At 45.5% G+C, this 23,452-nt stretch overlaps 1 protein-coding gene, 1 non-coding gene and 1 pseudogene across 3 annotated transcripts; 2 read left to right on the plus strand and 1 right to left on the minus strand.

Moving 5' to 3' along the window:
* The first annotated feature begins 195 nt into the window (after positions 1 to 195).
* LOC132347131 (small nucleolar RNA SNORD89) lies at positions 196 to 309 on the plus strand. The gene has a single exon (XR_009497090.1). It is a non-coding gene; the product is annotated as a small nucleolar RNA SNORD89 (small nucleolar RNA).
* Positions 310 to 2,892: 2,583 nt separating this feature from the next.
* On the minus strand, positions 2,893 to 20,679 carry CNOT11 (CCR4-NOT transcription complex subunit 11). Of its 2 annotated transcripts, XM_059943364.1 has the most exons (7): positions 20,017 to 20,679; positions 14,877 to 15,041; positions 11,718 to 11,870; positions 7,593 to 7,795; positions 6,244 to 6,446; positions 3,941 to 4,037; positions 2,893 to 3,864 (listed from the first exon to the last, which is right to left on the minus strand). In XM_059943364.1, exons 1-7 carry the CDS (start codon positions 20,540 to 20,542, stop codon positions 3,667 to 3,669), a joined length of 1,545 nt encoding a protein of 514 aa, XP_059799347.1. In that variant the 5' UTR covers positions 20,543 to 20,679; the 3' UTR covers positions 2,893 to 3,666. The 2 variants fall into 2 exon arrangements, with proteins under 2 accessions (XP_059799347.1, XP_059799348.1); XM_059943365.1 differs by lacking the exon at positions 3,941 to 4,037 and having other exon boundaries at positions 3,729 to 3,864.
* On the plus strand, positions 17,344 to 18,008 carry LOC132377035 (frataxin, mitochondrial-like; annotated as a pseudogene).
* Positions 20,680 to 23,452: the final 2,773 nt, after the last annotated feature.

Below are 23,452 nucleotides of genomic sequence, written 5' to 3' on the forward strand. Positions count from 1 at the left end.
CCCGTGGATGTGACCACCCCGCAGGCTGTTGCCTGCCATGCTGCTTCCGGGCTTCCCACCAGAAAGCCACGACGCCCAGAGGGGAGGTGTACACACGGCACCTGGCGCAGGTAATAATAGCTCCTTGCATGCTGTCCTTTTAGGGATGTTGAATCCGCAGAGCCTTTCCTGAAAGACTGCTCCCTCCCTGTAGTTACTGAGGAATGATGACACTAAAAGGCCGAATTGCAGTGTGTCCCTCAGCAGTTGGCTCTCTGTGGGCACACGGTGACAAAACCTCCTGAAGCGAACCTCTGGTCTGACCTCAGTAATGTCAGGGCAAGGTTTCCGAGACAGGCCTTTCCAGCGAGCTCAGGTATTTTTAAGAAAAGATAATCAGTGAACCTTGGGGCAACCTTGGGGCAACTTCGGGGCTTGAACATGCAGTAAGCACCTCTCTACACGCTTTATGATATACTTGCTGAATCAAAGACCACTAGAATCATGAAAACAATAACAACAGTAATAGACCTTCAGGAACCGGGTGTGTTTTTACTTGGACACAATACCCAGCGTAACCAGATTCCCCAGTAAGATAGCTTAGTTTGGCTATAGTCTCCTTTTGAGCACATTAAAGTTTGTGAGGTTAAGTCAGCACGCATACATTACTAACTAGATCCTGAGGTAATGACATGTTTTAGTCAAAAGCATTTCTTTGGGCTCACTGTAAGCCCTGCTTTGAGATTTACAGAGCATGGGACGTTGGCCTGAACCAGAGCTTGTCTTGTGTGGCACACGCTGTGCTTCTGTGACGCAACAACCAACCAGAAAAGCCACCTACGCTTTTCCCAGTTAATTTCGCTTTTGAAGTTTTAAAAACACTTATAAGCGTTTCATTCATCAAAAATACTAGTACTTGTATTACTGGTTATGAAAGTGAAACGTCTACAATGTCATCATCAGCCATGCAGCTAGAAATCTGCCCTTGTTCTAACAGCAAAGTACAAAATAAGTTGTAAATCAAAAAAAGTATTTTGCACTGCATTTGTTTAAAATTAGTACAAGAAAAGTCAATCCATTCTTTTTGATGAGTTGTAGGCTTGTGTATTAAGGGCTAAAGAGAAACTTGGGAACACTAGTACTTTCTGTTGGGCTGATTACAGTTGTTGAATCCCAGGATTATGGAAGTCCTTTCCTCAAGGATTTTCCTCATAAGAACAGTAGTGATTGCATAAAAAGAAAAGACCAGATACAAAAGGAAATTAGCAAAATCTCTTGGTACAGGGTGCAGGAATTTTAACAAGTATGTAAAAAGTTCTTCCCATGCGTTAATTTTCCATTTTAACCCTTAAAATATTTTAGGGATATCACCCTAATATCATTTAAAATAGGTATGTGATCCACTGTTCACCATGGGAATGTGAATCATCACAAAATGTATAATACAGTAGTACATGCTACTTAAAATTTATGAAAGTGTATCTGTATTCTATAAGAATAAAAATTGAGTGATACCATTTCCTTAAATTTATTTAACAAAATACTGTTAAAGAGAGGTATTTGAAATAGTTAAATTTTAGGATTGCAAATACACTTTTGAACTTTCTACCCTAAGATGTCATCTTCTTAACAGGTCTTTTTGCTGTCTTCTTTTTAACAGGTTATTTGAAGATATTAAAGCTACAACAAATTGGAACTAAAAGTCCAGAGAATTCAAGGTGTGGTTTTTAAAAAACATGACAGTTAAACTGAACTCGTTTGATGATACTTAAAAGTTGACTGCAGTTTATTGAATCCCAGGATTATTGTTTCTTTTATTTCAGGTAAACTTTCTTCTACTTTTAAATATGTTTAATGAACTTTTTGCTGGTGGTGTAACTGTGTATCTTGACTGTTTTTTTTTAATGTTCTCTAAATATAATTACTATTCTTTGTAAGCTATTTATTTAAAATAAATTTGAAAACCTTCCCTGTGTCAAGTAAACACCAGTACTGTAACCTGGAAACGATGCGCAGTGGTCTGTCCTTAGTCACAGGCCACGTTTGCACATCTGCCCACAGACGCACACTTGCCGCTCCAAATCAGTGTGTGTAGCACACCTGCGGCGGCTCGTGGACACCCCGGGGGCAGTGACGTGCTGAGCTGCTGGCACGCGCGCTGCCAGGTGAGGCTGGACGGGAGGGTGCTGTCTGCTACTTTCAGCTCAGACTGTCAACAGGCGTCCTTTTGTGGTCTACGTAGTCCCACATCTCTGAAATTTTGTGCTTCTTGTTGGTGATTTCAGTTTGGAACGGACCCCAGGCACAGTGTTGTCGCCCAGGCTGCTGCTCCTGAGTGCTGGTGAGGTACCTCCCGGAGAAAACTCGTGTTAGGTGAGCGACGTGCGTGCGTCCCGGGGCTGCCGGCCAGGAGGCTGGCTCAGCCTCACCAGGAACCGGCAGGGCCTGGAGCCTGAGGTTGGGAGGCTTGCGGCAAAGCGCGGTCGAAACCTCGCCATGCCGGAGAGTATTTGAATAATGAACTGTTTCTTTGCCCAGTGGTAACATGCAAAACGGTGATGCCAGCGATTAGGTGTTGAGAGAAGTCAACTGTTGCCATCATTTAGATGTCTGAAGGTGTGCCTGTTACACCAGTTTGGGTCCTTATTTCCTTGAAGCAAATATATTTATAGATCCCTGCCCTTCATAATAACTAAGCTAAAATTTCTCATAAATTTTAAGAGTACTGTTTTGCCAATATAACAAGGTGGGAATTTGTACTCATCTTAAAACCCCTTGGCTTGGTATCCTTTACCTTTTGCTAAGGGTTGGATTGGAAGGTGATTCCTGTTCCTATGAAGAATATGCTTTGAAAGTACCTCAGCAAATGGGGAGTTTGTCATGATGTCTTTGAGTGAAAAACACGTCAGATAATGGAGTTCATAGAACACTTTAATGTAAGGCACTGCTGTCCAGAGTTAAATGCGGGCTTACACAGCCCACAGGACGCCACGGGAAGGGCACGAAGCCCACTTGGCGGGCAGCACGGCCCCCGGTGCCGTCCTTCCTCCTGGAGTACCGACGCTCTTAAGACTGTTAACAGGAGAGACGGCCCAGAAAAATACCAGCTGTTACAGTCTCGAGAAAGGTTTCTAAGAATTCCCACGTCTGTAGGCAGCCCGCTGTTGTCTCTTAGGTCCCCAGGACAAGAAAGGATAAGGTTACACGGGTGTCCGAGGCTCACACTGCACCCAGTGAGAAGTTCAAGGGTCAGAATACCGTCATGTGATGACTCAAGACCTCAGGGGCAGTAAGGCAGGTTCTTAAGAGTGTCTTCATTTACTCACTAAAAACTCTGAACGTTGGAACCTCAGGAAAACGGTATTCTTGCCTTACTGAAGCCCATCACTTACATCTTAAGCACAGACAGGCACCTTGCTCTTCAGTGCTGAAGACCTCATCTACTTAGTGCAGTGACTTCGTTTGGGATGACATCCCCTATGGAAATCATCAGCAAGACACATTCTTCCAAGTTCTTACCAAAAATTCATCTGAAAGAAAAAGTCATCCAGGAAAGCAAAACTTTGCTTTAAGTGGATAAAGTGGTGTTTATACGCATTAAGCCAAGCAATCACTCAGGGTCTGAACAGTTTTAAAAATGAAAAGCACAGCACAGCTGAACGATGAACAGGTGGTCCCGACGAGGTATCACTTGGACATCTTGGTCTCAGAAGGTGTCTCCCCAGTGTCCAAGGTCTTCAACAACCGGAAGAGGCCTGCAGCTTCTCGTATCCTGCTGAACTCAATACAGAAGGCCTGCACTTCTATAAACAAGTCCTGCACGTTAATGATTTTGTTACGGATCAAGGACTGGAGAAAGACACACACGAGACGCACCAGACGATTCTGAAAAAGAAACCAATTTTAGTGTGTGTTTTCTGGGCAGGTATTTATAAAATTTACAAAAATTTCTATTACTTACCTGCATATATTTATCCTTAATTTGTTCACAGGTAGAAATGCAATTTGATATATAAAGGTGAATAAATTCAGGAGGTAGATCAACAGCTGTAGTTAGTCTGTTTCATAAAGTTAGAAAGTCAGGGCTGTTAATTTTATTTGCTAATAACATTTTAAAACACCGTTAACCATAAAATATAAAATTTCCTTTGGTCATTTAGTGAAAAATTCTGATATATGATCCACTTACCTAGTTTTAAATAAGTTTATGCAAGTAAACCTCAGAGGGCGCTCCCCGCCCCGCCATTAATAAGTGACACTTCCGTTTCTTAGGTCTACACTCAGCATCGCACATGCAATACGCGTTGAGCACCGTGTCCCTGTGTGTTCTTGGCTGAGTCAGAATTCATAGTTATCGTCCAAGCTCTAACAACCCGGGCAGTTACTCTGTCCACGTAAGTAACGCTTACTAACCTGATTACACACAAGTGCTATGCGAGGAACGCATGTGAAGAAAGGCGTGGTAGTAACTGAACAGCACAATGTATAAGTGCTAACATGAGGCGTTTGCACAAAGAGTGATGTAAGTGAAAGACTCCGGAAAAGTCAACAGGGCAAATGACTTAAACCGAAACCCAAGGAGAGAAGTGTTCCTTCCAGCTAAGTAAATAATCTGAGTGAATTGTGGAATCGGACTGGCGTGGCACACTCAGGAGCTGGTGGGAAAGACCGGTGGCTGGTATTTTCCCAAGGATTCTGTGAAATGTTTTAAGGGGGGGGGGGGGAAGGGTAAAGTAGGAATTTCATGCTCAGATAAAGGTGTGTGCTATGCTGACTATACAGTATGAATTTCCAAAAATTTTCTAAACTTATTTGATTATTGAACTTTTTTCCACAAGGCTGAGGAACCCGTGCTCCAAGGAAACGCAGCCATAGGCTACCGGCGACACACTTGGGGGTGATGCACCATGATGGAGGGGCGCACACAGAGCAGACCTTGTCCTTGAAATCACTTCTGCACCGCTGGTGAAAAGATGCGGTATTCTTGGGTTAAGTGCCTAATGGCTGGTTTAGACAGTAAGTGGGCACCTAGAGCATGGTCGGCCCAGAGGCCCTGAGCAGGAGGCAGCCCCCAAAGAGCAGTGAGCCTCAGCAAGGGGGAGAGGCCAAAGGCCTGGATGAGGGCGCAGAAATGAAGCCGCATGTCAGCAAGCGGCCAGCCGGTTTTGCCGTCACAGAAAGTAGTAAAAGGTGAATACCTCGTGCTTCCCTCCCACAAATCTGCGCTCTCCTACACACACACACACACACTTGAGATCCCTTGGCTTCCAGCCAGGCTTTTCCCACCAGCTGATTAACTTCATTGTGGTTTTTTTGGTTTTTGGGGGGTTTTTTTTGGCTATACCGAGTGGTTTGCAAGATCTTAGTTCCCCCACCAGGGATGGAACCCTGGCCCTTGGCAGTGAAAGTGCAGAGTCCTAACCACTGGACCGCCAGGGATTCCCAGGACATATTCTTTAGTACAGCTTTAAGTAGGTTAAAAAACAATTAATCCCCAACTTACAAACGAGTGAGTGTTCAAAAGATGTGCTCTAATTGAAGTGCAGTTGCCTAGCACTCAGAACGGACCTCCATAAGCAGAAAAACTATATAATTTAGCCCCCAAAACAGGACACCACATGGAGGGGAGCTGAGAATGAGAAGCCTAAACTGCGACCACATCAGGCAAGCCTGCACATACGGCTACACTATCCATAGACAGCTGAATAAGCAGTAGGCTCCCGAGCCTATGAAATTTGTAATTTACCTAAAACATATTTGTAAGCAAAATAACAAAGTGAGAAGCCACTACTCAGAGCACATCAAGAAGGGAATGTATTGGTTCCCTGACAGATAGTTGATGACAGTGGAGCAAGGAGACCAAAGAAAGGTTCAGAGAACAGTGCAAGGAACAACAAATTCTAGGAAGGCATTCCCAGAATTTTCTCAGCTCCTAGACCCATACTGATACAGCTGTTAGTCACTAATGAGAAATAATGCAGTATCTGTAATTTGTGTAAAGAATATACAACCATAATAGGAAATAAATTTTAGCAATTAAGTTTCACTGATGCTGCTACTAGTGCTAAATACTTGAAATGCCCTCCAGGTTCTTACTAGTGGGTGCTGAATTCACATGCAGTCAACGCTAAGGCTCAGATTATGGTTTTCTCAGACTAACAGTATCAGGGGAAAAAAATTGTTGCTGGTTTTTCCCTTCTAGTCATTTAATCCGGATTTATATTACACACCCCTGTCCGCATTTGATCGCGTATAGAAACTTACCGGTTTACAACTTCCATTGAATGTAATGACATGTCCATATTGACCAGAACCGAAAAATACTCAGTGATCTGGCTTGACTGCATTAACTTCAGCAACATTTCTATAGCGACTAGAGGGTTGTTTTCCACTAGGTCAGGAAGCTTGGCTGGAGTGAGGCCAATATGATAAACAAGTTTGGGGTCCTTTTCCAACTCTCCAAGGAGCTAAATATAATCAAATTTTTAGAAAGAGAAAAAGAGAGGTTCCTGAATCAAATTCTCTTTCCTGCATGCATACAAAAAAACAGGTATTTTATAAAGAAAAGTTATAAAGTTGGTTCAGTGCAGATAATTTTATAAATGTCTTCCTTCAAATCCATGATCATCATTCTTTGATATTTTAAAATTTACAACATTTGAATTGTCAGATATTAAAATCAAGCACCTTCACACCAGTTTATAAACGACACTAATGCATCCTGGGCATTAAACCAGAATCAATATTGTCTGGATTTTAACAATATCATCCTTAAGTCCTTTGTAGGTTTTTTTCCCTGTCATTTGTTAAAAATAATCTTACCAACTAGTACTCCTGAAAAGCACAGATCACAGAGATCATCAGGGACCATCCGGAACCAAAGCCCCACCCGGCGCCCAGGGGAACAGATGCCTGAGAGGGGGACGGGGCGGGTCTGTCTGCCCACCACACTGCACACTCTCACTCAGGTGTCCTCAAAGACAATTTCTTCTGCCAAATTGGTACATTCTTCTAAATGTCCTGTGCTCCTTCCCCCGTCTCCGGTATGCACACATGTACTGTTTCAGGATGGCCTGGTAAGCAAACTGAGCTACGCTGGAGACGTATCTCCCAGCAAGTGCTAGCGTTCAGTGTGCTAACTGAATAATGAAGTTCACCAACGGAACCGCCCACAGTGCCCTGCCTTTCCCCCAGGGAAGTGTCACAGTTGGGTGCGGGGGCTGTTTTGAATCCACCATTAACCAGCTGTGTGATGGGTGCTAGTTCACCTTCCCGGTAAATGTTAATTCCGCTTGCCCTCCTGGAGTCCTGTCCAGCTTAGTAACAATGTACTCAAAGCGCCCAGCCCAGCAGCGCAGAGCAGAAGTGAGCGCCATCCTACACTCCGGAGTCAAACTGATCCCAACAGAAGTCACTAGGTTTTCAGGCACCAGAGCTCGTGCCCCACCAGAGTGAAGTGAGCCAAGTGGGAGGGCAGAACAGAGCTTCAGGGACCACGCCTCCTACTGTTGGCTCATGCTGCCAACGTCATGGTACTGGTCATTTATCACTTTATGAAAAACAAAAACACCTGGTGAATTAAATACAGGAAACTGTTTACAATAAAGATATACCTGTGTCTGCTGAGGAGAAGATAAGGGGCTTTTGAAGGCTTTGGCCATTATTCGCTTGATCTCCACGCCAGTGCTGTTCTTCACACACATTGACTTGTCCCACTGAACCGCGTGGTCGGGCTCGGTTGGATTGAGCCACGCCAGCTCGTCCTCACACACGTGGAGCGGAGGTGGTGGACGGATGAACTCCGGCCGAAAATGGCCTGTAATCAGAGGAGCGTGTCTGCCTGCTTCTGCCCCTCGGCTGACCACCCCACACGTCTCTATAAACCTCAGACTCCGCTTAGTGAACTACAGTAACACCTCTCAATAAGGACAACACACCAACACTCTGACTTGAAAATCAGAAGCAGAAACGACATAAAGGCAGGGTTTTATTCAGAACACAAGAAAATGAAACACTGACATAACATTATTATGTCAGAGACCAAATCTATCTGTTTTGGGGGAGGAGAGGAAAACATTACCACCACCTGACAAGTCCTAGTTCAAGCATGATCACCACTCAATCGCAGAAGGACACAACTAACTTACTCCATGGGTAAGTCTGCATGGGAAAAATAAAATACTAATTGATCTCACTCATCGTATTCTCAGCACTATTTTATTCAGAGACCATATGATGTGTACTGGTTTTGTTTTTGCATCTTATAACCCTGAAGTAGCAAATTATGTGGAGATGAAATGGCAGGAGAAAGGTATGGTTGACTACTGACATTCTCAAATGAATCTGGAGACTTTCATAAACCCCTAAATTCACAAATGCTATATCATTTTCTTAAAACAGTAAAAATACAACAGAACAGTGAAGTGACTCAATTTAATACCTCAACTACTTTACAAAACAAGACCGATCCCTAAGTTATAAACCCACTAAAATAAATGCTGTCTGTCTGGGACTTCCCAGCGAATTTCACCCCTCACTTTGGTTCCCACGTAGGGCCTAAGATGGCTAACTCCTCTCATGGACCGAGCCCCGGCCAAATTTGAGATTACTAGGTCCTCTAGTTTACTGAAAATGTGTCTGGCTAAGAATTATCCCTTTATCTTAAACTACACCATCTCTTCACATATATCACCAGAACTAGCACCTGAATCTCTGCACACCATTTACAAAAAGAAAGTTTTTAACATTTCACGAGAAGTTATACCTATGTGATAAAGAGAAAGTTCCCATGAGGTAAGGATGCCTGGTGTTCAGCTAGACTCAGACCTAATATCTGATTGATTTGCTTCTTACATACCTTTTCAGTGGCCCATTCAAGTCAAAGATGTGCCCGAGCAAGTATTAAATACAACCCATCTGTGCCTTGGACCTTCCCACACACTGTGATTAAGCTGAGACTTACTTGTTCCAAAGACCTACTGTAAATGGCATTAAAAGTCACAGTGTAAGTTTTAAACTCAAGGTGACACTATAGTCTGGAGAACATGTTCTTATCCCTAAGCAGAAAGCATACCTTCATCATTAAAACCACACAGAATCGTATAAAATCAAAAAATGCGGGACTTCCCTGGTGGTGCAGTGGTTAAGAATCCGCCTGCCAATGCAGGGGACACAGGTTCAAGCCCTGGTCCAGGAAGATCCCACATGCCACGGAGCAAGTGAGGCCGCGTGCCTAGAGCCTGTGCTCCGCAACAAGAGAAGCCACTGCAATAAGTGCATGCCCTGTAACGAAGAGTAGCCCCCGCTCACCGCAACTAGAGAAAGCCGGCACGCAGCAACAAAGACCCAACACAGCCAAAAATAAATTTAAAAAAATAAAAAATGCTGCTCTATTATTTCAAGTTCAATAGTTTTCTTTAAAGTAAGAGCTATAAAATCAGTAAAACTTCAATGGAGAATGATAAGATTAATGACGTATAAAACAAAAAGGTAGTAAGCTACAAAAATAAACTCATTTCAGTAAAATCAGAGAATTTATATCAGATATGCTGATGATAGGTATGTAATACAAAAAACGTGGGATTTTTTTGGCTGCATCATACAGCATGTGGGATCTTAGTTCCCTGACCAGGGATGGAACCTGCAGCACCCCCTGCAGTGGAAGCGCGGAGTCCTAACCACCGGACCCCCAGGGAATTCCCAAAAACTTCGTATTTTTATTAAAAAACTATTTTTCTTTAAGTTTTTAAAATTTATTTTTGGCTGCGTTGGGTCTTCGTTGCCGTGCAGGCTTTCTCTAGTTGTGGTAAGCGGGGGCTACTCTTCGTTGCGGTGCGCGGGCTTCTCACTGCGGTGGCTTCTCTTGTTATGGAGCACGGGCTCTAGGCGTGCGGGCTTCAGTAGTTGTGGCTTGTGGGCTCTAGAGCGCAGGTTCAGTAGTTGTGGCGCACGGGCTTAGTTGCTCCACGGCATGTGGGATCTTCCCAGACCAGGGCTTGAACCTGTGTCCCCTGCACGGACAGGTGGATTCTTAACCACTGCACCACCAGGGAAGCCCAAGAAACTAACTTTTATTGAGCATCTCTACTATGTTCCAGACACTATACTAGGAAGTTTCTACTAAATTCATGTTTAACATTCTCTGACATAAATCCTACCAATGTTTTCTTAGGTCAGTCTCCCAGGCAATAGAAATAAAAGCAAAAGTAAACAAATAGGACCTAATCAAACTTACAAGCTTTTATACAGCAAAGGAAACCATAAACAAAATGAAAAGACAACCTACAGACTGGGAGACAACATTTGCAAATGGTACGACCAACAAGGGTTTAATTTCCAAAACATACAAACAGCTCATACAACTCAACAACAGATAAAAACAAACAACCCAATCAAAAAATGAGCAGAAGTGGTTGAGAATCTGCCTGCCAATGAATGCAGGGGACACGGGTTCGAGCCCTGGTCTGGGAAGATCCCACATGCCGTGGAGCGACTAGGCCCGTGAGCCACAACTACTGAGCCTGCGTGTCTGGAGCCTGTGCTCCGCAACAAGAGAGGCCGCGACAGTGAGAGGCCCGCGCACCGCGATGAAGAGTGGCCCCCACTTGCTGCAACTAGAGAAAGCCCTCGCACAGAAACGAAGACCCAACACAGCCATAAATAAATAAATAAATAAATAAAATTAAAAAAAAAAAAAAAATGAGCAGAAGACCTAAAGAGACATTTCTTCAAAGAAGACATACAGATCACCAACAGGCACATGAAAAGATGCTCAGCATTGCTAATTATTAGAGAAATGCAAATCAAATTAAAACTTCAATGAGGTACCACCTCACACCAGTCAGAATGGCCATCATTAAAAAATCTACAAATAACATGCTGGAGAGGGTGTGGAGAAAAATAGAACCCTCCTACATTATGGACGGGAATGTAAATTGGTGCAGCCACTATGGAAAACAGTATGGAGGTTCCAGAGTTACCGTCTGATCCAGCAATCCCACTCCTGTGCATATATCCAGACAAAACTCTAAGTCAAAAAGATACATGCACCCCTTTGTTCATAACAGCACTATTCACAATAGGCAAGACATGGAAATAACCTATATGTCCATCACCAGATGAAAAGATAAAGAAGATGTGGTATATTTATACAATGGAATATTACTAAGCCATAAAAAAGAATGAAATAATGCCATTTGCAGCAATATGGATGCACCTAGAGATTATCATACTATGTGAGGTCAGAGAGAGAAAGACAAATATCATATGATATCACTTATATGTGGAGTCTAAAATGTGACACAAATGAACTTATCTATGAAACAGAAACAGACTCACAGACATAGAGAACAGACTTGTGGTTGCCAAGGGGAAGCGGGGATTGGGGAGGGATGGATTGGGAGTTTGGGATTAGCAGATGCAAACTATTATATAGAGAATGGATAAACAACAAGGTCCTACTGCATAGCACAAGAGAACTATATTTAATATCCTGTGATAAACCACAATGGAAAAGAATATGAAAAAGAATGTACATATATATATATACGTATAACTGAATCACTCTGCTGTACAGCAGAAATTAACACATTGTAAATCAACTGTACTTCAATAAAATAAATTTAAAAAAAATTCACGTTTAAGTATCAACGAAAACAACATGATGTTTCAGAAAACCAGAAAGTGTCAGGGGGATGATGATAAAATAAAACCAAGAATATAAAATTAGATATACCTACTTTCAATAGGTGGCTTTGGTCCACTGACTAAAGCTTCCGTGATCTGAGAGGCAACGGAGCTGTCAAATCCAGAATTAGAAGAATCCGGGTCTGGGTCACTGAGAATGCTAGGGAAGCTGGCCTTACTTTGAGTTGGCAATTCAGACTGGCGTTCTGAAATAGATGAAAATAGGAAACATTTCAAAATTGAGGGCACCACAAGAGAGTGAAAAGAGAAGCCACTAAATGGAGAAAGTTATCTTCAACACATAAACAAAGGGCCAGATTCAGGATATATTATCAATTTTAAAAAACAGGAAAAAATGGGCTAATGACTTCAACAAGTGTTTTATTTTTAAAAAGCTTGAGGCTTCCCTGGTGGCACAGTGGTTACGAATCTGCCTGTCAATGCAGGGGACACGGGTTCGATACCTGGCCCAGGAAGATCCCACATGCCGCGAAGCAGCTAAGTCCACACGCCACAACTACTGAAGCCTGCGCTCTAGAGCCTGTGCTCTGCAACAAGAGAAGCCACCGCAATGAGAAGCCCGCGCACCGCAAGCAAGAGTAACCCCCGCTCGATGCAACTAGAGATAAGCCTGCGCACAGCAACGAAGACCCAATGCAGCCAAAAATAAAAACAAATAAATAAATTTTTAAAAAAAGAAAAAAAAAGCTTGTATGGCCGATAAGCATCTGAAAAGATATTCAATCCCATTAGGAACCAGGGGAAAATCTGTTAAAACAAGCTACTATTGCACACACACTGTAGTTATAACTGCCCCTTGTGGTTCCTGATGTTTAACTTGTCTGCTTGTTTTCTTAAAGTTAGGAAAATGCAACTGCATCATCCATAAATAAACCTTTGGTCCCTGGATCCCACTGTAAAGACATCTGAATTTCAGGCCAGCCTCCGTACAGATCTATGTGGCCAGCTCCAGAGAAGATAGGTGTACTCCCCTTTTTTTCTTAAGCACTTGTGAAAATGATTAAGACATCTTCAGTCTGGGCAGAGGACAGCAAACAGCTCTAGGGGACAGCCAGCTTAGCCACTGTGCCAAGCCTCTCAATCCTAACCCTAGTCACATATTCCTTTCTGAGCTTGATGTACTTTATAAATTTATTTTATTTATTTATTTTTGGCTGTGTTGGGTCTTCGTTGCTGTGCCCGGTCTTTCCCTAGTTGCGGCGAGCAGGGGCTACTCTTCATTGTGGTGCGCGGGCTTCTCATTGCGGTGGCTTCTCTTGTTGTGGAGCACGGGCTCTAGGCGCGTGGGCTTCAGGAATTGTGGAGCGTGGGCTCAGTAGTTGTGGTGCACGGGCTTAGTTGCTCTGCGGCATGTGGGATCTTCCCAGACCAGGGTTTGAACCTGTGTGCCCTGCACTGGCAGGCAGATTCTTAACCACTGCACCACCAGGGAAGTCCCTGAGCTTGATGTACTTTAAAACTTTCTCATGGGCTGATTCAAGTCATCACAAGTTGAAAAGGAAATTAGATCTGATTCTTACTTTATTGAATACAAAACTAGAACCCTCAGAATATACGTCACTTCTAAAGGTAAGGTGGCTGAAATTGCCCATCACCTCGGCAACCAGTTTTCATACTGTCTTTGGTCAAGAAAATAATTATTTTATTTCTGTTAATAGATTGCATCTGGCACTAGTAGCTAATAAGTACTTTTGTGTACCTTCAATCTTAAAAGTCTGAAAAAGAGTTTTCTTAGTTTCAGAAAATAACCATCGTTATATTGTTACTATTTAGCAGTTTAAAAATAAGGTTCAGAATGCCCCAAGGAAAGAGAAGATTATTGAAAGATGTCACCTTATATAAGATGCCAAATGTCACAGAGCATGAAGTCTAAGGATGGGGCACTGTCAAATTAACCCTGCAGCTCACTTAACCACAAGGTCAAGGGTTCACAAATCTGGCTACAGATTAGAATTTCCCTAATGAATTGCTCTCAGGTGATGAGACCCATGCATCTGCACTTTTGCTTAGAGCAGGTTAGCAAAAGCTGCTCTTTATCCTTATATGGAGAGGCTCTCCCTGACCTCCCTGTTCAAGGTCTCGTTATTTTCTATCACAACACGAGTTTGCTTCAAGACCACCCATTCACTTGCTTATACGTGTAACAGAAGGTGCCCAAATAACCTTGAAACAGAAGAACAGGGTGGAGATCTCACACCTCTCGATTTCACAAAAGCTACTGTATGACTTGGATTAGTGTCCTGCTCCCCTGCAAATAAAAGCCTTTTTACATGAAAGGAAAAAAAAAAAAAAAAAAAAAAGCCACCCTAATCAAAAGTGTGGTACTAGAATAAGGACAAATAGACCGGGCTTCCCAGGTGGCACAGTGGTTAAGAATCCGCCTACCGGGACTTCCCTGGTGGCGCAGTGGTTAAGAATCCGCCTGCCAATGCAGGGGACACAGGTTCGAGCCCTGGTCCGGGAAGATCCCACATGCTGCAGAGCAACTAAGCCTGTGCGCCACAACTACTAAGCTTGTGCTCTAGAGCCGGCGAGCCACAATTACTGAGCCCTCACGCCACAACTACTGAAGCCCGCATGCCTACAGCCCATGCTCCGCAATGAGAAGCCCGCGCACCGCGACGAAGAGTAGCCCCTGCTGGCCGCAACCAGAGAAAGCCCGCGTGCAGCAACGAAGACCCAACGCAGCCAAAAATAAATAAATAAATAATTAAAAAAAAAACAAACAAATAGACCAATGACGTAGAATAGACAGCCCAGAAATAAACCTTCCCATATATATATTCAAATGATTTTCGATAAAGGTGCCAAGATGACACTGTTTCAGCTATTCTGGGTCCCTTGAGATTCCATATGAATTTTCTATTTCTGCAAAACACATTGTTGGGATTTTGATAAGAATTGCATTGAATCTGTAGATCGCTTTGAGTAGAAATGACATCAGGAAAATTTTAAACGGACCAAGTTTTACTCAGCATTCGTCTTAAACTGGAAAAGCAATCAATTCAAGTGAAAACTCAAAATGAAATTTATATCCCATAAGAGCAAGGATCCAGTACTGAAGCTATGTTTTTCACGGAAAATACTAACTTTTTAGTACAGTTACAAAGACCTTCATTTAAATGGAGTACCTCAAGAAAAAAGGCCTAATGCTAGCACACAAAGATGCCTGAAGCGGGATCCCTCCTTACCAGCCAGGGCTAGCTGAAGCCCGCTAATGTCCACAGACTGGCCCATGTTTCCGACGTCCATCAAGGCAATCTGTCGCGGTGTCTTTTTGAAGAGTTCCCGTGGAGGTGCCAGCATCAGCTGGGAAAGAAAAAACTTTTCTGGTGGAGTTATAGGAGGTAAAAATCCTGTAAACAAAAAAAAGCACAACAGTTTCTCTAACGGTTATTTTTAAAAATTATATTGAGTCTGGTAAAATTAGCATTTGCTACTTGTCACCTCAACTCATGTATCTTTAAAGACAAACTTACAATTGAAGATTCATTTAACCAAATAGATACATTCATCAAAATGTAATTAAATAGTGTCCCTGAGGAGGACTGGTTCCAGGACACCCTGCGAATACTAAAATCCAAGGATGCTTGGGTCCCTTATATAAAATGGTGTAGTATTTGCATGTACCCTACACACATCCACGCTTATACTTCAAATAATCTCTAGATTAACTGTATGTCAACTGAAATTCTATGATTTGCGGCAATGAAACTTAAGGTTTTTGTAACTGTTAAGAACTTTGTTTTGGGGAATTCTCTGGCAGTCCAGTGGTTAGGACTCAGCGCTCTCACTGCCGGGCCCGGGTTTGATCCCTGGTGGTAGGGGAACTAAGATCCCGCAAGCCGCACGGCACGGCCAAAACAAAACAAAACAAAAAAACCAACTTTGTTTTCTAACCTGCTTCAATTCCTGCAAAGGCTGAAGCTCACATATGCAGGCAAAAACAAATAAAAAAAAACTACAGTGCTCAGAAATGCTTTTCTTCTCTACTGCTACCAGCAACTGCGTAAAAGTTAAAGAGACAAGGAAGCAATCACTAGCTCCGCAAATACACTTCACACACCTGTTTCAGTCCACAGCACGGCTACAATTCCGAGAGTGCTTGCTGGACATGATGCTTCCCTTTCATCCCAGAGCCACCCGCTTACCCGGCGGCGTCCATCCTACCGCAGCACCATGGCCAGACGCTGTTCCAGCTCCCAGCTTGGACTCCTACCCACTCACCGCCCAGAGTCCACACGCTCACCACTGAGTTATATTTCTGGGTACAAATCTGCTCACATCACTTAACCTGTTTACACAGAATTAAACCCAAACTTCTGCACCATTCAAGAGACCTTCCTAACGTGGTCCTGACCCACTTTCCTAATCCCATCTCCTGACCCCCCCCCTCCAATCCATGTGTTCTACACTCCCGTTGCACAAAATCTCTCACCTCTGATTCTTGATTTCAAAACATTCAATACACGCAGCTCTTTAAGAATACGTGACAGGGCCACACCCTTCTCTCCCCACCATCTCTCATCAATTTCCAGCAAAAACGTCACCCCCCCGAAAGTCCCTCCAGCTACACAGCTGTAGTTCCTGTGCTACGAGGTGCTGTGCATGTGACATCTAGTATGGTCCTTAACCACACTGGGCTACAATCATGTTTACGTCTCTTCAACCAGACTGAAAGCTTCTTGAGTGCAAGGAAGCCATCCTACTTACTTCCAGATACATTCTCAACATTGGCTCTGCAGCAGAATCATCTGAAAAACTTTCATAACATATACCCATTAGATGCGCCCCTTGACGCACAGTATACTAAGCCTTGGCATTGACATTCCCTCTGTTGTATATTTAAGCACCATCCCCACCTAGTAACGATAGTAATGTATAAAGCTTATTGTAAATACTTTTATTTCTCATAATTTATTATCTGCAATTTTCAGACAAGGAAATTGAGGCAGAGAGAGGCAAAATAACCAATCCATGGATTTCCCTGGCAAATCTGTTTACAGTGCAGTCTATGGCCTACATCTAGGTTTAAACTCATCGCATTCAAGAATGACATTATATAAGTCATGGTTCCTTTGCCTAACCCATCCTACAGAATTCAAAGGGCTCTCCGACCCAAATCCCACACTGCCCCATCCATCTCGGTGGTGGGTGTGACCACACACACACACACACACACACACACACACACACACGTTGCAGTGACTTTCTCAGCATTCTCAAACTTCCTGAAAACCAGGTTCAGTACCTGTACCCTAAAGACATCTCATGGAATACACAGGTTGCCCCTCTTAGGTAAGGGCAGTGCAGGAAATCAACGAGAAGATGCTTTAGATCCAGAGGAGTTGCCAGCAGGAACAATGACTAGCTTAAAGGCAGAAGCCCTCTCCTGCAAGGAGAAATTCTCTGGCGTTACCTCAGAATCCGCTGCCTTTCCCTTCTGGCTCCCTGACCAGCAGTTCCTACCTAAAGGGGTCACTTGCCTGTTTCCTCACTGCTCAAGGCCTGTAAGATCACACTGCTTCCCGCCTGTCACTACCTGCTCCACCCACTACCGCTGTCCTCCTCGAAGTCTCCCAGGTACCCTTATCACTCCTCACCATCTCCTCTGTGCCCTTCTCCTCTCCTGGCTTCAGGTCTTCTCCCAAAATCAACTCTCATAAAGCATCTCTTGAGTTTAAAAAACGAACAGATGTGGACGCTGGAGCACCACGCAGCTGCCAGCCTCCTGCCCCGCTCGGCGCCCCCGGGCTACGTCCAGGCCCACGCCGGGGCCCCACGGCCAACGAAGGACGGACGCCCCGCTCTACAGCTGCCAGGGCCTGCGCAGGCAGCCAGCCCAGTCTGAGCCTCTGCTGCCTCAACCAGATCCTGAATGTCAAAAAGCAGAGCGTCTGCTTGATGAATCTGAGGACAACGGGAACTCTGGGTGACGCTGGCCCTCTGGACGATACCACCGACGAAAAACTGGCCGAGGAGACGCTGGATTCCTTAGCAGAGTTTTTTGAAGAACTTGCAGACAAACCTTACACACTTGAAGACTATGATGTCTCCTTTGGGAATGGTGTTTTAACAGTTAAACTGGGTGGAGATCTAGGAACGTACGTGATCAACAAGCAGACCCCAAACAAGCAAATCTGGTTATCTTCACCATCCAGTGGCCCCAAGCATTACAACTGGACTGGGAGAAACGGGGTGTACTCCCTGACGGTGTGTCCCTCCACGAGCTGCTGGCCACAGAGCTGACTCAAGCCTTAAAAACCAAACTGGACTTATCTTCTCTGGCCTACTCTGGAAAAGGCACTTGCTGCCCCGCCTGATGCTAAAGATATTAAAAGCTCTAAAGCCAAGACCCCAGCTTTGCTCTGCAGCTGAAATTTCATGGCTTTTCCATTCCTGCTTTTGAGGACAGTTGCGTTATGTGCAACAGCTCTGTGAAAAGACCGTGTCGCCTCCCACCCTGCCCCTGAGTTCAGATTTTTAATTTCCACAGGTTTCTTTGGATTTATTGTCTGACTTCCTCCCTCACGTGACAGCCCTTATCTTACGTAATATCTGTATGCCCATACCTTTAATATATAACCTCACAACAAAGGAAAACAAGAAGGACAAATTCCAGGAGGAGAAACAAATTGGCTTCACCATTCATTCTTTGAAAGGCTTACTACAAAAACTGCATGAAGAGCGGCTGGCCAACCTTGCCATCTTGTCTCAAAATGAGACTCATTAAAGGGAAGCCTAAAAACATTCCTACTCCTCTTGAAAGTGTAAACACTTCTAAGTCCTTTAGTATTGAAGCATCAGTGGCAACTCGGGAATTCTCAAACCGAAGACCATTTTCTCCTTGTGCTTTGTGACTGCCAGGGTGTGGCCCGCATAGGGTGACACAGGGAGATGTGGTGCTGTGTCTTCCGTATGTGCATATATATGTACACACACATTTACATGTGTGTGTACATATATATTTTTTAAATTTAAAGGTCAGTATAGAATAAGCTATTGCAACACTGGTCTGAGAATGCAAAAAATCTTCCAAAAGCCACCTCTGTAAGCTCCTGGATCTAGTATAATAAATGAGGTCACGGAGCTGAGGAGGTGCTTGGTAGATTGTGAAAGGCCACGTAAATGAAAAGATGCTGGTGTTAATGAAAGGAACCCCCGTCTTACACTTGGCCCAGCCCAAAAGTAGTTGTCTGTCTCTGGGCAAGTTTCTCGAACTCCCTGGACCTCTGTTTCCCCGTGTTAACAGAGAGGGTTAAACTGGATAGAATATAGTCGATTCCCAATTTAGACAGTAAGTGGTCCCGTCAGGCAACTTATCAGGCCAGCTTTAATTCCCTCTAGTAGAGGAGATAACAGTGAACAGTTTTTTTAAAACTACAGAGTAAGTATATGGTTTTGCGTTTTGCTCTACTTCAATTTCAGTTGAATTCAGGTTCAAATAATCATCCTTTATTATGCCATTACTGTGCTAAGCCTGGGCTGTAGGCTGAATGTTAAAGTGTTGATCCTAACCCCCAATCACAGCCCTCCTAAATGCGATTAGTGCTCTGAGAAGAGAGACCCCAGAGAGCTCCCTCATCCCTTTCACGTGAGGACACAGCGTGAAGACAGCTGTCGATGAACCAGGAAGCAGGCCTTCACCAGACACCCAGTCTGCTGGGGCCTTGACCTTGGACTTCCCAGCCTCCAAAACAATGAGAAATAAATTTCTGTTTATAAGCCAAACAAACAAACAAAAGTAGCAAAAGCGGCCTCGCATCCAACCCAGTGATCTCACCAAAGGTGCACGAGCATGCATTTTACATAAGGTCCAGTAGTCTTGCGTTTCCTAGCCTAGGCCGTGAATTGAGACTACTTTTATTCTCTGCCCCCATCGCGTTAACCAAGGACACCGAACAGCAAGAAGGCGGCTGTGAAGTCCTGACACGCTGCTGAATGTGCATTTCCGCTCAACAACGTATTCGGGTTCTGAACGACTTCTCGGTGACTCCTCTGAGACTTAAAGCCGGGGGGTAGGAGGGCAGATCCTGTGTGTCATTACTTACAACTGCACACACCTCAGACGCGCGTGAGGAGCACGAACTGCATCACGAGGCACTAAAGCGTCAAGCCCCACACTAAGCGGCACGGTTTCACGGCCCGTACTGCTGGGAGGAGTAATTTTCGGTGCCGTGAAGCTGCGACTTGTCCCTACTCGGTGGAGGGGGTGCGGAGGGGATTTCAAAAGGACACAATCCATTTCACGTGCGGGTGAAGGCCCAGCAGCTGCCGGATCTCACCCTCCGCGCCGCACACCGGGCTCCCGGCGGGAGGACCCGGGCTTACCTGAGAGCGGCGGCCGGTCGGGCTCCTGGCCGCCGCGGGCGGGCGGCGCGGGGTTGAGCAGGTGCGCGAAGCTGGCGGCGAAGGGGTTGGCGGCGAGCGGCTCGGTGCGGTACATCTCCCAGAGCAGGTAGAGCGCCGTGAGGCGCTGCGCCGCGCTGGGCAGCAGGTCCGGCTGCTGCAGTAGCATGACGAGCACCGAGCCCAGACGGAAGTGGTCGGCCTTGCTGAAGTAGTGGTGGAAGGCGGTGGACAGGCCCTCGAAGGTGCTGCCGCCGCCCGCCTCCTCCGAGATGATGCTCAGCAGGCTCGAGAGCTCCTTCGGGGTCAGGCTCATCCTGCCCGCGGGGCCCCCCGGGCCTCCACAACCCGGCCCGGGGCCACCCGCTCCGCCTCTGCCGCCGCCGCCGCCGGAGCCGGAGCCTCCTGGCCCGCTCCTAGACACCGACCCCGCCGCTTCCCGGGCCCCCCTTTGCTCCGCGGCGGTAAGAAGACGGCCACACGCCGCGCTCGCCCCACCGCCGGGCATCAACGTCGCTCGCCTGTCCTGTTTCCGGGCCGGAGGGGCCCTGGCACCGGCTTGATCCGTCCCCGCGGCCGTAAAGCGCGCTGTGGCACGACAGCGTCGCAAACAAAACCCGCCGGGAAGCCAGCCACCCGCAGTGGAGAGTGTGGCGCGGACCCAGAGCGAGGCTGCTGGAGCCTGGCCAGGGAGAGGATCCAGAGACGCCGAGTGGGCGGAGCGAAAAGCCGGAAATGGAGGCGGGGCGTGTGGGTGGAGCTGCGGAAGTCTCGCGGTGTCACAGTCCCACGCTGTGGTGCAGTCTGCGCATGGGCGAGCAACGTCCGCGCCCAGAGGCGCCCCGAGGGTCGTACCAGGCATAGAAGGTCCCAAGAAATTTGGGTGACGTTATTGTCTCGAAAAATGCATCTTATAATCTGAACAGTTGGGGCTTCCCTGGTGGCACAGTGGTTAAGAATCTGCCTGCCAAGGTAGGGGACACGGGTTCGAGCCCTGGTCCGGGAAGATCCCACATGCCGTGGAGCAGCTAAGCCCACGCGCCACAACTACTGAGCCTGCGCTCTAGAGCCCGCGAGCCACAACTACTGAGCCCAAGCGCCACAACGACGACCCAATGCAGCCAAAAAAAAAGCTGAAGTTATTCTTAATATAACACACCTGGCTGTTCATGGTGAAACCTTTTTAAGTGCTAATAGCTATAAAAACCACGCATTTCTCATAACCAAAGTTAATTTCCAGTCTTACACTCCTATTTGAGGAAATGGAGTCATACTGCACACGAGCTTTTGTACACGGTTACTTTAACAAGATTTTCGTAAAATGTTTCCAATAAACATTCGTTTGCAAAATTGTTCTACAACTTTTTACGCAGCCTGCCCAAGGGCGTTGATTCTGGGCCTTAGCTGTGCATTGGAAGTTCCCCGAGAGCCTTTAAAAATGCTAGCGCCTGGTCCTGGTGGCCAGGTATTAACAAACAGAAAGCAAAAACACCTGCCCAGGTGCCTAGTGTGTACTCTGGGCTGGGAATCACCGAGGGACGTGTCCCAGACTTCCCCGGTTCCTCCCTTAGACCTACAAAACCCTACAGGGATTTCACCAGCGATTCCCAGAAGGCAAGTTTGGGAGACACAGTCTGCGCTAACTCATGCCAGCAGCTCGAGAATTATCTAGTTGCGCGCCACCTTAATTCTAAAGTATAATTGAAGGAAGAGAAACTGCTGGGTTAAGGGGCATGTATATTCTGAAGGCTTCTTCACTTGACTGTTAGATATCCCTCTAAAAGGGTCCTGCCAGTTAACTAACAGCAGCAGATATAACTTGCTAACGCTTGGACTCCTGGGAAACTGATTCGAATTATCTTGAAAGTACTCTCATCTTATTTATTTACTATAGTAAATAAAGTTCATTGTGTTTGGGAGGTCTGTTTGTTACAGCAATGAGCTTACCTGCATAGGTTTTACTGGGTTTTTTTTTTAAGTTGTTTCAAAATATGTGAACGTTATGTGCCCCACCACCCCAAAAAACTGAATATTTTTCTTTCCGTAGGAGCATTTTCAAAATTAGTTTGGTGTTAAAAAGAAAACCAGAGGCCCCAGGTGGAGTCACTTATGCTAGGTCACACTACTAACCTAACTGAAGCTTCACCGTCCCCCAGAAATGTAGTCTTAACCAGGAATTTTCTGGTCAACACCAATGAGGTAATCGGTCACCATGCCCCAAAGGAAGATGAAGTAACCTGCCACAAAGACTTCTTCCGTCCCCCATAAGTAGGTTACCTATGCCTGAAATAAATTTTCCTTGCTTAGACTTCTTTGTCTTGCCTTTGAAAACCTTTTCTTTTCTGTAGCCCTTGGGAGCTCCTTTCTACTTGCTAGATGGGATGCTGCCCGACTCATGAACTGCTCAATAAAACCAATTAAATATTTGAAATTTACACAGTTGACTTCTCGTTATTTAACAATGGTAATCCAGGGTTTCCTACGTGTTCCCCGAAAACAACTCTCAGGCCCTGGTAACAAATAACCACAAACAGAAATCTGTCCTCTCCCAGTTCTGGAGGCTAAAAGTCCAACATAAGGGTGTCAGCAGAGCCAGGCTCCCTCTGAAGGCTCTGGGGAAGAACCCCTCCTTGTCTCCTAGCTTCCTGTGATGCCCAGCGGTCTCTGGCGTCCCTTGGCTTATGCTGCACCACTCCCATCTCTGCCTCTGCAGTCACGTGGCCTTCTTTCCCGTGTGTCTGTGCTTCATGTGGCTTTCTTATGGCGACACCAGTCATTGGGTTTAGGGCTCACCCTAATCTAGTATGTCCTCATCTTAACTAACTGCATCTGCAAAGACCCCATTTCCAAATAAGGTCACATTCTGAGGTGGACATGAGTTTTGAGGAGACACCATTCCACCAGTAGAGACCCAAAGCTCTTCTGGGCATACGTCTTGGCCGTTCCCCTTCACACCCACCTCATCTCTGCCCTTAGACTCTCCCCCAGCATTTGTGCATTTAACAGATACTGTTTTGAGCACCTCCTATGTGCCGGGCAGCGCTGTAGGCATTGCTGGAAGGCAGCGAGCAGAGGAGCTTAAGCCCTGCTTTGGAGGAGCTTGACGGCCTCTTGGTCAGCCCCATGGTAACTCTCAGTGCAGCCTCCACGGGAGAACCGCCTCATCCTGATAACTGACTTTACCGTATAATTGAAACATCCTGCACAAACTGTTTTAAATTCTTTCTAAAATCGATCACGTGTTTCCCTCTCTCTTTAGACCAAGTGTACAGACACCATCTCACCTTGCTATCATTATGACTAACGGTGTTCTCAGACAGTAACCACCAGGGCCAGTGAGGCGTAGAGAACTAGTCGCCCTACACAAAGTGTCCTCCAACTGCTATACCTTTTAATTCTTGTGCCTTTTACAGTTTTT

This window comes from Balaenoptera ricei, chromosome 13, assembly GCF_028023285.1.
Source record: "Balaenoptera ricei isolate mBalRic1 chromosome 13, mBalRic1.hap2, whole genome shotgun sequence".
Lineage (NCBI taxonomy): Eukaryota > Metazoa > Chordata > Mammalia > Artiodactyla > Balaenopteridae > Balaenoptera > Balaenoptera ricei.